Source organism: Cyprinodon tularosa, unplaced genomic scaffold (genome assembly GCF_016077235.1).
Source record: "Cyprinodon tularosa strain WSP-4 unplaced genomic scaffold, ASM1607723v1 ctg1018, whole genome shotgun sequence".
NCBI classification, from domain to species: domain Eukaryota; kingdom Metazoa; phylum Chordata; class Actinopteri; order Cyprinodontiformes; family Cyprinodontidae; genus Cyprinodon; species Cyprinodon tularosa.
In genome coordinates, this window is record NW_024037803.1 from 259,588 (window position 1) to 277,001 (window position 17,414).

At 34.7% G+C, this 17,414-nt stretch overlaps 1 protein-coding gene across 1 annotated transcript; it reads left to right on the forward strand.

The window, feature by feature from the left end:
- The first annotated feature begins 435 nt into the window (after positions 1 to 435).
- On the forward strand, positions 436 to 14,695 carry best4 (bestrophin 4). Its single transcript, XM_038279012.1, has 10 exons — positions 436 to 586; positions 672 to 830; positions 903 to 1,003; positions 1,095 to 1,328; positions 3,323 to 3,477; positions 3,702 to 3,779; positions 5,417 to 5,569; positions 7,369 to 7,449; positions 7,524 to 7,678; positions 14,435 to 14,695. The coding sequence occupies exons 1-10, from the start codon at positions 489 to 491 to the stop codon at positions 14,649 to 14,651; spliced, it is 1,431 nt and encodes a 476-aa protein (XP_038134940.1). The 5' UTR covers positions 436 to 488; the 3' UTR covers positions 14,652 to 14,695.
- Positions 14,696 to 17,414: the final 2,719 nt, after the last annotated feature.

Sequence of the window (17,414 nt, forward strand, 5' to 3'; positions counted from 1 at the left end):
TTTAATGTTTTGACCCCCATTCTGTACTGTTGCATCAAGAAGGCAGTAGTGAAAATCAGAAGTCTCTGTCCAGAAGAGCGCAGTCCTAGGAACAGCTAAGATACGGCGCAGAACCCTCAAACTCCCAGGCCTCTGGTAGAGGACCCGAGCTTGAGGATGACACATACCCCATGAGGGGTGAGAAAATAGTTTTTATAAATATATATATATATATATATATATATATATATATATATATATATATATATATATATATATATATATATATATATATATATATATATATATATATATATATATATATATATGTGTATGTATCAATATATCTAATAATGATATTTAATAATAATTTTATAATATATTTCTTGCATGTCTACCGCAGGTAAACAATCTGGTTTTCATTTGATAAGAGCAGTCCCTTCCAATCTCAGCAGGTGTGATTTTCTGTGGCTGCAGGTTCTCAGGTAATAAAGCTAAGGCTGTAATTTATGACAGCTCATCAGAAAGATTTAAATGGAGATTTAGAGGAAGAGTCGTTCTTGCTGTGGGTTGAGCTGCAGATCCAACACCACACTGATTCTCCCAGGTGAGATTTAACCTTAATGCTTTTATTTGAATGTTTCCATCTAATGTTTTGCACATTTCAACTTTAACTCCTGTGTTTTTTGCAGCCTGAACATGACTGTTTCATACTCTCTTGAAGTGGCCAACGCCAGGTTTCATGGCTTCTCCAGGTTACTGTTAAGGTGGAAGGGAAGCATCTACAAGCTGATGTATAAGGAGTTCCTGGTTTTCTGTGCAGTCTACCTTTTCTTTAGTGTGTTTTATAGGTAAATGAGCTTATTCTACCGTTTCACCAGGCTTACTGCTGCAGCATCACTAAAAGCATTTTCTGTAAACAGGGTCCTCCTCACACCGAAGCAGCAGGATCTGTTTGAGCGTGTCGCCCTTTACTGTGATCAGTTCACCAACACTAACTTCATCCCTGTCCTGTTTGTTCTTGGTGAAACTCTGTCATCAACATCTCTTTGATTTTAACACAAAATCCCTGTTCTTAGTTTTATTTAACGTTTGTTTTTGTTTTTTTAATCTAGGTTTCTATGTGAATCAGGCCTTCACCCGTTGGTGGGGTCAGTACACCAGTTTCCCTCTGCCAGATAACCTGATGATGGTGGTGTCAGGAAATGTGCACGGTGCTGATGAGAGGGGTCGTCTGCTGCGACGGACCCTTATGAGATACGCCAACTTATCCTCAGTTCTGATTCTGCGCTCAATCAGCACCAGAGTCCGTAAACGTTTCCCGACCTTGGAGCACGTCGTGGAGGCAGGTGGGAAAGAGGCTGCAAAAAAACTGCTTTTTATTGGGGCAAAAAAGAGATTAGCCAAGCACAGCCCATTGCATGACTACGTAAAATATTACTCTTACATATATTTTAAAACTTTGCTAATTTTCCTTTTTTAAGGTATTAAACAAAGCTGTTTCGCTTCAATAACTTCTGAAATTTCTTTTCTATCTCTGACGTTGGCTTTATTTAAACTTCTCAAAAACAAATTCCTAATTAATTTTATATCTGTGAAATTACCTTTCCCCAGAGCTGCTCATTACTTGTCTTAAGTTTGACTTAAATTTAACAAATAAACTCAGTTCATTGTTATTGTTCTTCTGGAAGGTGATTCTTCACAAGCCTCCAAAATTCTAAGAAGTTGTTTTTTACTGTATTTTATATATTTAACTTCATCTTATCTCTTATTAAATCTAGATAGCTACCAGTTAGGTTTTTACCCCTCATAATGACGCTGTCACCACTGTGTTTTATCAAGGTGATGATAAGTTCAGCTTGATTTATAGTGTTGGTTTTACGTGAGTTCTGTTATGTTTGCAGCAGATCAGAGCACTTTTTGTGCAACCAACCCCCCCTCATGACTTGGGGAGTGAAAAGTTGAAATTCTAGTCCTTCTTTCAGCGCTGGCTGTCTTCTTGCCAATCTCTAATAGAGATCAGATGTGTGTAGTCCATTAGGTAATCCAGTGGGTTGTCCACCTGAGCCGTGGATCTCTGTAGTTCCCCTGGGTTAAAGTGGATTTCTTGGCTCAGGCTGTCAGGTCAGCTGGGTGGCCATGTGTTGACGGGTTTACTGCTGTGTTTTATGTTTTCCATTTTCAGATGATGGACTAAGCAGAACTTTCAAAGATTTCCTAAGCTGGAATATTATTTTATAACCCAACCCAGCTTTAAATCTAACTAAACCTGCCCTGACCTGTCTGCTATGTCCATTTATCTTCAGGATGCTGTAATATAATTAATCAGACTCATAACTTTAAACAGTTTGTGTCAAAGACCTCATTGATACTCTTCAGATTTATGTTAATAGTACTGAGATAAGCCTTCTATAAGTCATGGTAATAATGACCTGTTTGGTTACCTCCATATATAGATATTGAAATAACGTCCATAAAGGTTTGTAAAACGCAAATAAATAATTTAGACAGACTTTCTTATCATTTGATATACACAGAGTGTATAGAAAAAAAAATTTCCTTCAGTACAGCTCTCAAGACATGTTTCAAGTGCAGCCGAGACAATCCAAGGGTAATATTTTTACAGTGATAATGCAAACAAATAAATGATCATTAATCTCGAAGACATCAAAATAAAAAAAAATAAACCAGAGTTAATGTTTATGTTTGGATACAGCTTCCAGTAAATTATACATTGTTTATTAAATCAAGCCGCTAAAACCAGAGTAGCAGTGGACCTGTGGCATGATAATCATCAACTAAAGTTTATCCCTATAAATCATTATTATCAATATATAATAATAAGCATTCTGTTTTTATTTCATTTGTTTTTAAGTTTAAAATTGCATCGATTGAGCAAAATAAGCTAAATTCCTCTGAAGATTCTCAGTCATCCAGGTCATAGTCATTCCAAAAAAGTTAAAAAACAATCCACTGGACTTTGTTTCCAAGTTTAAAACAAAGTCCAGTAGATTGTTTCAAACGTGGAAACAAGTTTGAAGCAATCCACTCGACTTCAATCCACTATCCTCAATTCAAAAGGAATTTCAATTCTGAATTGAAAAAAGCTTCCTGGATGGGAAGCGAAACGTCTTCAAACTTGGAAACAAAGTCCAGTGGATTGTTTTATGTTTTTTGGAAAAATATTTTGAGAGGAAAAATAAAACTTTTATTTAGAAAATAGCTTGATTATTAGATTTGCTTTTCTTTACATCTCCCTTTAACTTTTTACTCTTTCATAACTGAATCATTGACTTTAAGTGTTTTTGTATTATTGATTTTTTTCTGTGCGATATTCATGCAGGATTCATGACGGCACACGAGCTGAAGAATTTTGAGTCTCTGCACTCAGATTTTAACAAGTACTGGATGCCCCTGACCTGGTTCTCTAACCTGGCAGCCCAAGCCAGACAGGAAGGCCGGGTCAGGGACGACATCGCCCTCAGGCTGCTGATGGATGTGAGTACTTTGTTAAAACACAAAGTACCTTTTAAATATAATATAGAATGTATAAATATATTTGTACTCTAGGCTTTCTTACACTAACAAGTTATCCTTATTTATCCTTTAAAAATAAAAACTATCACACTCAACCCTAATGAATAACATGATAGATAAATACTGCATTTGTTAAATTAAGTGAAATGCATACATGCTCTGTATATTTTTTCCTGTCTCTGAAGGAGCTCAATAACTACCGAGCCAAGTGTAGTCTGCTGTTCCACTACGACTGGATCAGCATCCCTCTGGTCTACACTCAGGTATGATTTAAAATCCCTTGAAATATTATAAAATCAGCTTTTTTTAAGGTCTGAGGATAAGGATGTTTTTTCTGCACTTTTCAAAGCAAACTATAGGTTTGGATAAGATTATTGATGAGATACAAATGAACAAGAATCATAATAATAATAATTGAACTTTATTGATCTTACATTGCAGAAATTTACCTCTGCATTTAACCCATCCCCTTGGGGAGCAGTGGGCTGACATTGTGCGGCGCCCAGAGAGCAGTGTGTGTTTAAGGGTCTTGCTCAGAGACCCAGAGTGGCAGTCTTAGGGAGTGTCACTCGAACTCAGAACCTGAGTATTCCAAGCTCTATGCCCTAACCCAGAGGTCTTCAACAGCATGGTACCCCATGCAGTACCATGCAGAGGTACTGCATGGGGGTCGCGAAAGAATTGGTTGATGAAACTTTTATTTTATATTCCCCCCTGCAATTTTTTCCACTAATTGAAATGTCTTTAAATCCACATTAACTTGAATTCAACACACTGTAGTAAACAGATTAATGGAGGCAGAAGATGTCTTTCAGTCATCAATGCACACATTCAGCGACACACAGGAGCTCCTTCAAGCTGGGCACCGTTTCATTCACAACACCTGTCCCATCAACCAGGAATCAGAATCAGAAATACTTTAATAATCCCAGGGTGAAATTACTTTCCTTACATTACTCCGTATGTAATAGACTGACTATAGGACCAGTTTGATATAACACAATTTCATACCATAAATATAATTAGGGGGTTCCCGCTCCATCTCACCATCAGTTTGGGGTCCTTGGCCTGGAAAACGTTGAAGACGCCAGCCCTAACCACTAGGCCGCCACTCCCCAGAGTACTGTAAGAAGTGGGATTGACAGTTACATTTGTTTCAGACATCTTATTTTTAAATATTGTAAATATTACAGGTAAAATGTTTTGAAGCTTAAAGTGAGGGCGTTACCTACTGCAAAAAACTTTTGTAAATGGCAATATAAGATAAAATTCAATTAAATTCAGTTTATTTATATAGTGCCAATTCACAACACAAGTCATCTCAAGGCACTTTACAGTTCACCAGATCATACAGTCAAATTGATTCAAAGTTTCTATCCAAGGAAAATCAGTTGATTGCATTGGCTTATTGACTCAAATACAACCCCTCACACTATGAAGATGAAGAGAGCACAGAGAAACAGGACTACACTGAAAAACAGGCTGATCTCCAACATCTATAAACAAACGTGTTGATGGCAGCAGCACAGCGTCACAGCCAAACAGGAACAGAGGAGACAAAGCTACTATCACAAAATCACAAGTATGAGCATTAATAAAAGTAATTAGTAAACCTGATGTTTTAGATTTGGTTTTACTTTCTTCCTCAGAAGTCAAATTAACGTAAAAAAGAAGTTAAATTAACATTAAAACTACCTATTTTTTTAAGATGTTTTACCTCCCATCTAAATGGCATCTTTAGCTCTGAACTTGAGCTGTATTATATATTGCAGTCAAAACAATCCAAACGTTAAGCTCTTTGCAAATACAGTACAGCCTTGATTTGTCTTTAGAGGCAGTTTTGCAATTAGTAATGCCTGCATGTGATTATCATCTAAGGTTCTGTTTTATCCTAATTCAGGTGGTAACCATCGCAGTTTACTCATTCTTCGCCTTCTGCGTAATTGGCCGGCAGTTTTTGAACCCTGAGAAGGGCTACGGCAGTCACAGATTTGACATGTATGTTCCTGTTTTCACGCTGCTGCAGTTCTTCTTCTACACCGGCTGGCTAAAGGTATCCCCAAACCTCCACACTGCATCATAGTTCCTCTTCACTATATTTCAGGGAGGACATTCTGTATCATCTATAATTTCTAGTGTTATTTCAAAGTAAAAATGCTGAGTCATTGCTATGGTGATCGTATAACATCCAATGGTTGCCATGGAGTCATGGTTTCATCACAACCCACTTTTAAAAAGTCTCCTCACTGAACTGAGTTTTGTTGAGAAAGAAAATGTAGATCATAGGTTGAAGCATCTTTAATTCACAGCTGTGTTTTTTTTAAACTAATTTTCATTTGCTTCAGTGTCTTTAATATCAAACATGCTAATGATTAGAAGGAGCCTTAGATAAAGACTTTGAAAGGAAAAAGATATTGCGGTTTAGTTCAAAGTAATCAAAATGCCATCACTGTCTATTAACGAGTTATTATTTAAATAAAAAAAATTAGCACAATTTGCTTCAGTCAAGCATGGCTGAGTAAGGTTTGATCCAGGAATGGCTGTGTATCATTCACACTCATCTGAACAATTTTTTGTTTAGGGATTTTCTACAGCAAGGAAAAGTGTATCTAAAGGTGTAACGAGGGCTGAAACAATTAATAGGTTTAATCGTTATTAATCGATTATCAGAATCAGAATTAAGTTTATTGTCAAATAGGTTTGCAATTACAGGGAAACGGACTTGGCGTTGATGATGCAGACAAATTAGATATATGTAGAGCAGGGGTCACCAACCTTTTTAAGGCTGAGGGCTACTTCATGGCTACCGAGTCATAGGAAGGGCTACCAATACTGACCTATGAACTGGAGGAATCAGTGTTCACCTACAGTAAATCTCATCCACTCATTTTTATTCTTATTTTAATCTCTTATTCTTTTCTAATTTTCTTTTTAATATTGTCATTTTGAAACCACTGAAATATGATGAAATAGTTAACATGATCAAATAATACATAAATGATTAAAAAGAAGAGCAACAGAATAAAAAAAGATTAAACTTAACCCACTGAGTGAGTTCTTCTGTTTTCAGAAGGCGAAGAGGGCCCCCCATGTGGTCCTTGAGGGCCCCTTGGTGCCCCCTGATTTAGAGAATACATAATCTATAGCTATATCCAATACATAAATAGTATATAGCTATATACACAGTAGACTGAGCCTTAATGTAAGTCAGTGTAAGGTTAATGAAATATCCAAAATCTAATTTAGTAATCAATTAATCGTTAACTATTCAGACTCTAAAACATGTCTTTAGCTGAAAGAGCAACCGACTCAAAGCAATTATTATACCAAAATTGTAAAAATAAATAAATAAATAAACATTTTGCATTCAAAATGATGATAAATCTTTTTTAAATTAACACGCTCCATCCAGAAGTCATAAAGGGCACAGGTTAAAGTTTGCTTGGTGTAAAATTCTTTTTAAGGAACCTTTTGCCCTCTGATTATTAATCGTGCAGATGAAACACCTAAACTTTTAAACCTTCTTCCTGTAGTCTGAAGATGAAACCTGCAGATATCTTTGCAGACTGTAGGAACCAGCATAATTGTATTTCTTCCAAAAGTGAAAACACACTATTTCCATGGGACTGTGAAATATGATGGGCTTTTCAAACACAGCTTGAAAACTGGTAAACCAAATAGTAATTAATGTTGTTTGATGCTTCTGCACATTTGGAAAATTAGGTTTTAGTGGTCTGTATCTCCATTAAAACAATGTTAGCAGGAAAAAAAGTCATAATTATAATCTTTCTAAATCAGAAAGATGTTATTTAAGTTGTTAAAGTTGCTTTCCCTGACATTTCTGTTTTGTAGGTAGGAGAGCTCATTATCAACCCCTTTGGTGAAGATGATGATGACTTTGAAACCAACCAGCTGATTGACCGAAACATTCAGGTGTGTATTTAAAGCCTCGCTCTGACACAAACAGACCTAAATGTGGATTTTAATATTCCTCTTATCTGCTGCAGGTGTCTATGCTGGCTGTGGATGACATGTACCAGAACCTGGCTCCCATTGTAAAGGACAAGCACTGGAAGAATGGCGTCTTCTCTGTCCCTTACACCCAGTCAACGGCAGCTGAAACACTCAGACCAGCATTCAAAGGCTCCACTTTTGATATGAGGTGAGCAAACAGAGCTGAGTATTAATTAAGATTTATCATTTTAATAAGTCAGTAAAGAAGACATGTCACCAATCTAGGTAAAAGATATCAGGTTTATTATTAATTAACATTTCTTTATCATTAAACAGAAAAAAAGAATAAATAACAATAAAATTCAAAATAATATACCATAAAACAATTGGATTAAATCATGCAGAATATCCATTAAAGTTCAGTTAAAATATATATATATATATTTTAAATATATGTGATTACAGACATGCTATTACATGTTTGTTACAATTAGTTCAACTAGCCTATATAGACCCATGACAAAGCTTTTAGTTAAAGTTAACCTTTAAAACTAAAAATAAAAGGAAGTTTCTCTAAAATGAACCTTAAAATAGAACTTCAGTACATTAAAAAAGTAATCCTTTAACTACTTTACTAGCTTTCGTATTTATAACTAGTAGTGCATCTTAAAACTTTACATTATTATTAAAGAATTTAGAAGTTCAATACAGAAAAGTTCAAACATAAGAAATATATATTAAAATCTTCATAAAAGATGCAAACAAGAGCAATACCTGAAGAACAAGACATGATTTCATGATGTAAAAATAGGAAATACACAGTAAGTTAAGATGATAGAGAACAAGACTTTTTTCAGGTTAGGTAGAATCAGGCTTACAGAGTTTAACATGCCACAGTTACATTAGCTAAATTGATCATGTAAACAGTAAACTGGATATTCTTATTATTTCACCATTCTGAAAACCAAACAAAACTGCAATAAAAATGCTACTAGTTAATATTTATCAACCAACTTTAACCCTTTGTCCTATTCTAAAATGTATATTCAAGTTTTAACACCTACTGTATATCTCTGTATTACGCAAACGATTATGGCAAACAAAGCAAATAACACCCTAGAGTCCCCACTTAGGATGTTCCAAGTCCCGACAAGGACAAGTACAGGTGGAGGTCAAATATGACAAAATTAAAGACTTGGCTTTCCAGAAAGAATCGGAGGTATTTAGTGTTTTAATTTTCTGCATTTTATTCCAGGTTTTGGGCCCAAAGCAGCTAAATCTGGTTTCTCCAATATTAGTAGAGGACTCTGGCTCCTCTAGCCAAACACAACCAGCTGGCTGTTCTCTTTGAATGACAAGCATTGATGTAATGTAAGGGGGTTTCTCCCCTTTCAGAGCTTTGAATATATGTAGTAACAAGCGAGCCTTACGCATCAAATTGGGGCAAAGGAGTCTCATTTCATGATGCAGCATATGATGATCAGCATCATCTTCATTGCTGTTGATAGATTTTAAAGCAGAGTGATAAACAACATCCAACTCTTCAAGTGTCTCAGGTGTGGCATGCATGTACAAAATGTCACACTTATTAAATGATAGCAAAAGTTCTTTAAATTTTTTATTCTGTGGCTTACCTGTTTCAAAAGAAGCCATTTTTTGTTCTAAGTTATTTGCCAACATTGTCACATTATCTTTGAAATTCAAATTCTCATCCATCCATAGTCCTAGATACTTGTACTTAGTGACTCTTTCAATATTTTTACCATTCAGAGTAGAGAGGACACTTGGAGCTTCAACATTTGCATCTGATCTGAAAATCATGAACTTAGTCTTTTCTGCATTTAGAACTAGCTTATTCTTAACAAATTCAGCTTCTAATTCTTGGAAGCATTGCTGAAGGGTTCTGAAAGTTGTTTGAACATCCTCTGCACTGCAGTACAGAACAATATCATCAGCAAATATGTGAAATTTACAGCCTTTTATGGAATTCGCAATGTCTGCCATGTAGATGTTAAACAGAACAGGACCCAAAACAGAGCCTTGAGGAACACCATTTTCAACTCGTAGAAAATCTGATTGAACGTTTCCAATAGAAACACACTGTTTTCTGTCTTGGAGATAATTTTCAAACCAGTTCAAAGCTTTGTTAGAAAATCCAATACTATGAAGTTTTTGGAGTAGCACAGCATGATCCACAGTATCAAAAGCTTTGGAGAGATCCACAAAAATAGCTCCACAGTGTTTATTTGTATCTAAATAGGTAATTATATCATTTAAAACAACAGTGCATGCTGTAATGTAGCTGTGATTTGTTCTATATGCAGACTGGCATTCATGCAAAATCGAGTTTTTAGTAAGAAAAGATACTAGCTGTTTGCTTACTAGTTTTTCAAGAATTTTTGCTAAGCATGAAAATTTAGAGATAGGCCTGTAATTATTAAGATCAGTGATGTCACCACCTTTGGGAATGGGAGTTACAAAAGCTGACTTCCAGACTTCAGGAACGGTACCATTCGAAATCGAGAGCTTAAAAATGTGTTCACTGTACATTGCTACTTGTTTTGCCGCACATTTTAAAAAGGAAGGCTCAAGACCATCTGCACCAATGGCACTTTTTGAACGAATATCTAGCAAAACTCTGTAAATTTCGTCCCTAGAAAAGTATTCTAAATCAAAGCAAGACCCCGGCTTATTCCTCGTATCAACCTCATTTGTTGATACAGGTGCTCCTAGATAGGTTTTTTCAAATAGCTTAGCTGCATCTATAAAATGCTTATTAAAAGCTTCAGAGATTTCTTTAGGTTCTGATATTTCGACTCCATCTGTAAGAATTTGCGGAGGAAAAAAACTTTTACTACGTTTGTAACATTGAAAAGGAGCATGCCTATTAACAACAGCATTAAAAGAGTTTCTGAAAGTATTTAAAGCTTGTTCAACATCTGAAATGTCTAAGGTGTTATTAGTATCACCACGGGAAAGATAAAACCGAAATTTTTGTTTTGGTGACATGCTTGAAGTTGCCATAGTACTTCTTGAATATTTTAGCTTTCCTTTCTTGCTTTTGTCACTTACAGCAAAGTAGTAGAAAGTTAACTTCGTTTAAGGGTAAAATAAATTAATAAAGTTGGTACATGTTTGAAATATGTCCCCTTTTAATGTAAATATTTGACCTGGAAAGAGCACAAAACCCAAGTTAATTCTGATTCTGTTCAGTTGAAGTTTCTCCAGCGTTGTCTAATTTCTTGGGTCCTGTGGGGCAAAATGATGTTTAGATGTCAAGTCAGTTTACTTTAAAGAGAGGTGGATAAAAAGATGTACAAGTTTTATTTCTCTCCAAACGAGTAGCAATATAATCAAAAATATATATATATATTGTTCAGCACTTCTCAATATCCCCACTGAAACTCATTTAAATTACTTTTTTTTGTAAGTAAAGTTAGCTAATTTATTTTACCAGTTTTTCAAAAGCTTTTGCTAAGCATGAAAGAGATTGGTCTGTAATTATTAAGGTTAGAGTCGACCTAAAGTGTTCTTAATTAAAATGATTGAGATTCTATCCTTTTGCCATCATACTTCTGATATGAGAATAACTCCTAATTCAGCTTACGATTAGCATATGGCAACAAAGGGTGTTTGAAAGAGTCAGACAAGCAAGGCTGTCCCATGTTAGCTGGTGAGAGAGGGCGAGGTGAGAGGAAGCCTTTATCCTGGTGATGCTCCTCCAAGTCACTGGTTTTTAGTGTCCTGCAATGCGAAAGAATTGTATCATTATAATATATTTTCTTACAAACTTTTTATTTTAAAAATCCTAGCTTGTTTGTATGAATGACCAATTTTTTTACAAACTTTTGAAAGTTGGTCAGTCCTTACATTAGGGTAATATTTAATTGAAAATGGCTGACTTGCTGTGGGGTTTAGAACATGCTCCAATAGGCTTTTTGGTAGGTCCTGGTGAGATAAAAATGTGTATAAAATGTCAGAATGATTGGGCAAAGCATGGCTTGGAGCTAATGATTTGACTACCCTTAATTTCTAGGGGGCGCTGTTGAGTAGTTAATCCACGGCCACAAAATATTGTTCTGCATTCCTGTGTGGGGTTGGTCTAAGATCATTTCTAGTCATTTTGGTGCAGATCTGAATATTAATGTTAAAATAAGAGCCAAGCGTATGTTACGGTGAAACGCCATACTTTATCCCTGTACAGATAATATGTGTTAGGGAATTCCAAATCATATTAATGAAGTAATTCGATTTACTTACCAATAAATCCTCTGTAAGATATGTCAAAAAGAACAGCAAGATGTTGTCTCTTGGTACTTTGTGGCTTAGAATGAACTGCGATGTGAAGGACAAAAAAAATCTTAATTTAGCTTTATAAATCTTTACTTTGTTATCAGTTGAAAATAACTATTGATAATAAACACCAAAAAATTAAAGAAACTATTTCTTTATTTTAACTGCAACCTGTTTCAGCACAGAGCTCTAAATACCTAAGACTCAACTGCACATTTTCCACAGGTGAGGAATCGATCCAAAATGCTTAGGGTTTTAAGGATTGTTTTTTTTGTACTATTAGGCTTTTTTATCAGTAGGGGGATAGGACGATGGATACTAAAGGAAGAGGAATAAATGCAACTAATAACCTGGGGCCTCAAATCAAACGTTGAACAGCTTTTTTTTTTTTTTTAATCACATTTTGGATTTATTATTAAAATCTGCCAGTTTATTAGCTTCCCTAAATTGTGAACAGGATGTACTTTGCCTTTTTCCCCTAGACTACTGGAGATAGGCATCCGTACCCCATGACAGACAAAGCAGTAGAAGAATGGTGGATAGAACACAACAGAAAAAAAAAACAAAAAAACCCACCAAAGCTTGACCGAAAAAAGATTTACTATGCCCTAAGCCCCTCCCCCCAACAAAAAAAAAAATTTGATTGCAAAATTAAATTAGCAAAATTAAAAAGCTTTCCATTGAAAAAAAAAGAATTATTTTGTATATTTTTATTATAAAATCTGGGTTATACATAACAAATAATGTATAGCTTGTTTTTTGTTTGCTTGACGATTAAAGGTAAAAAAACGATGCGACTCCTCCTCTTGCATTCCTTTTACATTACTATGTGCAACAATGAGGAAGCTTCCAATATGAAAATAAAGTTAGATTGCTTACGTGGCACTGTGTTCAAAATATTTAGAGAGTGATTTCACAAGAACTGACTATAGTCAATAATGTTAATTTAGACAGAAATTGTGTGTGTAAAACAACTTGAAATGTGAAAAATGTGACTTAAAATACTTTCACATCTTCAGTACTAAAAGTATTTTTTTTATATCTTATGTACCAACTTACTTCTACCACTACTACTTACTTAATCTTTTCCTGTGTCAATTAAATTTAATTCTGAGGTCAAATAAATATGATCACTTTGAAACTGAATAAATCTCTTATACTAATTATACTTTTTTCAAATTATCTTCACATTTACCACAATACTTTTAAAAAGTAGCAGACCACGTACCTTTTCAGCTCCAGTAATGATAGCGTAAAGAAGTGGTTTGCTCTCCGTACTGACTTAACCATACAGGTGTGTTGCATGAGGTGAGACATCTGACCAACCAACAAGATGCTTTGCTGTAGTCCTGAAAGGTGGAGTTAGACTGTATGAAAGAGAAAACAAAGCCTGTAGAAAGACTTAATGACTATTCACATCTATGGTTACACCCTTAGCTGGCATTCTCATTTGTATGAAAGGAATATTTTAGTCAACAACACATTAGAGGTGATGTAGAACTGAAAAGAAACAGTGCTGATCCTTTTTAACTTGTAGTATTATGTCATGAAAACGTCTCTCTGTGCTTTTTCAATTTAACTTTAGGCCCCTCCTTTTCCCAATTATTGTAATGCTATTCAAAATATACAAATGATTTGTTTAGAAATAGTCCAAAGACGTGAACCATTGGCGGTAAAGCTTTAGAAAAACATACATTTAAATCTTGACTCTATTATTCCTAACAAGCCATCTTTTTTATTCATATATACCTGAGATTTCTGCCTCTGTAAAAAAAAAAAAAACTTTCTTTACTCTTATACCTAATGTGTTAAGTTATTCACCTTACTTCTGTCTATAGTTGGCAAGCAGCAGTCTTAGCGAAAAGATGGTTGATCCACTTCTTGCAATTACAACACTACTGTATTTGTGACAGGAGATGAGGATTGGAATGGTTACTTCTAATAAAAGCGTATGTGTTTATTTAAAATAAAAGGGTAATATATGTAAGCGTTGATTAGGTGTTCATGTAGATTTTATAATACATTTAATTGAGTAGGTTTTGTATTTCGTTTTTTGAACGCAACTCTGATATCATATTGGGTTTTGTTTGTTTTAAAATCAAATAAAGTATAAAGTGAGAACCGAAAAAGAGTCTAGAATAGGGGGAAAAACAAAAAAATGAGCTGAGAAAATAAGGGGGATGAGTAAATTAAGTAAAAAGTAATAAACATTTAAACATATTTAATATCTAAATTATAAATACAATATGTAAATAAAATATGAATATAAAAAATGTAAAAAGAAAAAATACTTTTTATCTTGAGGTAAAGTAAAGTAAAGTAAAGTAAAGTAAAGTAAAGTAAAGTAAAGTAAAGCCTGACTTCCAGACAATATAGATTATAATGAGTGGTTTAATTATCTACATAAAAACCTTGCAGCCTAAAGAAAAAACATAAACAATATTTTGTTGCTAATAAGTATTTCAACTTTTGTCAAGGTAAAGAAAAAAAATATGTATGCAATTAAATCATTTTGTTTTCAGATGTAATCCAAGGCTAAAACTAAGGAAATGTGTTCAAATCAGACACAATGCAGGTCTACAATAAAGCAATCAATTTTAAACCCTTTAAATCTATTTCCTGGAAAATACATTGATTTTATTTGACCTTGAAAAATCTTCCATGTTTCCAGGATGAGCGCTGAAGATCTTGAGATTCATCAGCCAACAGATGTGCCGGTGACCAAACAGTATTTGGTGCAGGACTCCATGGCTGATGGACGTTACAATTTCATGCAGAAAAGTGAAGGAATCCTGCGCAGCGAGAGCCTTCCTTATCTCATGGAAGTGCTGACTCATCATAATGAAGAAGATAAAGCTGATGAAGCTGGCCCAGATGCAGCTACTTAGAAAGAATAACAAAAGTCTTCTTAAACCTGCTATTTAACTCTATATATATACATATAGATAGAATTCTTAAAAACTGTCCATTGAAAAGCCAGTGGTAATAAAACAATTAAATCATTAATATTATATCGTGGTCTTGTTTTAATACTAATGATTGCTGAGGCTTTTTTTAACTTTAGGATGTTTGTTGGTGTGGCCTTTATGCAAACACCAGCAGGTCAGGTACAGCGGACACTGATAAGCTGTACTGTAAATGTGCTACAAGACGGTGAAAACACTTTACTCTTCTAATCAATTAATAACATAAAAATCAAGGGTTTTCAAGCTAATTTACACAAAAAATGTTTTATGTGCTACTGGAAAAACTAAAATTTGTATTTTATGGAAGTTAAATTCTATTTTAGGTTGTTTTCCATCAGCATCTTTACTGTTGAGTTTACTGATGTTGTTCTCATTGCTAGGTAATGTTGAAGCTAATGTTGGTACACAACTGGCTTTTGCAATGTATGATTTGCATCCCTACTCTCTTGACCTGCACAACCTTAATAACTTTTACAAATATACATGTAAATGTTTGTTAAGTCAGGGCTGAAGGGTGGCAGAGTAAGTAGCACTGTGGCCTTGCAGCAAGAAGGGTTCTCTCTGGGTACTCCAGCTTCCTCCCACAGTCCAAACACATGACTCTCAGGTTAATTGGCTTCTCTAAATTGTACTTGTGTGTAAGTGTGTTTGCATTGGTTATCTGTGTTTGTGTGTCTCTGTTTTGTTTAATATATATTTGAACTATATATAATAGTTTTAAAATTCCATGTATTGTTTGTGCATTATCTGTGTAACCATTTAATGGTTTACAAGTATTTACATTTCACATCATATGTTGTAGCACATGTAGCCGGGGTTAAGTTACAGTGCCTGTTCTCAAAGGGTTTAATGCAACCAGTTCATACAGCCAGATTTTTTATCTAAGGAAAACCAGCTGATTGCATCAACTCTTTAACTTAACTGTACTGTATACTATATAGTTCCCTTTGTTATCATGCTCCAGAAAGCTCCATGTCCTCTCGGGGTACATTAAATTCCCTTTCAATTCAGTTTATTTATATAGCGCCAATTCACAACACATGTCATCTCAAGGCACTTTACAGTTCAACCAGATAATACAGTCAAATTGATTGAAAGTTTTCTATCTAAGGAAAACCAGTTGATCGCATTGAATCTTTGACTCGAATGCAATCCCTCACACTAAGCATGCTTGTAGTGACAGTGGAGAGGAAAAACTCCCCTTTTTTTTTTTTTTTTTTTTTTTTTGAGGAAACCAGCTCAAGCTTTTATTTTTTTCTTCCTTTACACTTTTAATCATATTTTCATCTGTTAGTATGTAGTAGGGATACTCCAATGAGGATTTTTGATGGCAATCCCAATATTGATCACCCAGAGGGCTGATCACAGCCGATAACGATAACTATCCATCACATGAGTTGGCTGTTAATAATTTTTTTTTTTAACTTTTTATTTTCAATAACAATTTCTATATCAACACATACATATGTCCATCCATGTCACATCTCACAATTCACATCTTAATATCTTCTTAGATCATTTTAGACCTTTCATTTACATCAGACATACAGGCTGTCTATTCCAGCTCCGTTAACAGTTATCCAGGTGCTATTGAAGGAGAAAATAACAAAAAGAACCTCCAAGAACGACAAATAAAGGTGCATTTCCTTCAAATAAACACTAGCCCAATTAAGAGAAACCCATATTCATTAATAACATTCATGGATGTATAAGTCACTATGATTAAGGTGAAATGTACAACAGTAGGCACACTGGGAAAACAAATTAAAGTAATAAAAGCATACAATAGAAGATAAAGTCAAGACACAATCACAAAAAAAAACCAAAAAAAACAAAGAGGTGTCAAGGTCCCAATATGAATTTAGCTATAGGTTTCCACTTAGTTTCAAAGGTCTCCAGCTTAAATTGTAGTCTTGATGTTGTTTTTTCCATGATGTAGTCTTTTCTGATTCTATCTCTCCATTCTGTAATACTAGGAGGTTGTGGCCTTAACCATGCAGATGTTATACACTTCTTCGCAATCAGGAGCATGACCCCGATCAAGTATTTATTGTCTTTATTGGTCAAGTCCATGGGAATTATTCCTAAAATATATCCAGATATATCCAGATCGAAATAAATGCCTAAAATATTTTTTATATCTGTTTGCACATTTTTCCAGAACTTAACCACCTTTGGACAATCCCAAAATATATAAGTAAAATCCCCCACCTTTCCACAGTTTCTCCAGCATAGCCAAGATGTCCCCCCATATTTAGATGTAATAATTGGAGACCTAAAGTAACGCATCTTGACTTTCCAGTCAAATTCCCTCCATGTTGGGCTGTTGGTTAATTTGTGTCCAAAGCTGAATGTTTCTTCCCAGTCCTCATCTGCTATTATTATATTAGCCTCTAATTCCCATTTCTCCTTAATCCCCTTGTTATTGATATTGGATTCATATTGTAGGCTTTTGTATAGTTTTGAGATCATAGCTTTTTTTGATTCACCTTTTGCTATTGATAATAGAATTTCTTCCGTCTTGGTCATGTCTGTTGAGATTTTCTGCCATTCACTATGATTCTGAAGGTAATGTCTGAGCTGCAGATATCTGTAAAAATCTTTTTTTTGTAAGTTAAATTCCCGTTGAATTTGTTCAAAAGATTTCATTGTTGACCCTTTAAAAAGCTGTTCTATAAATACCAG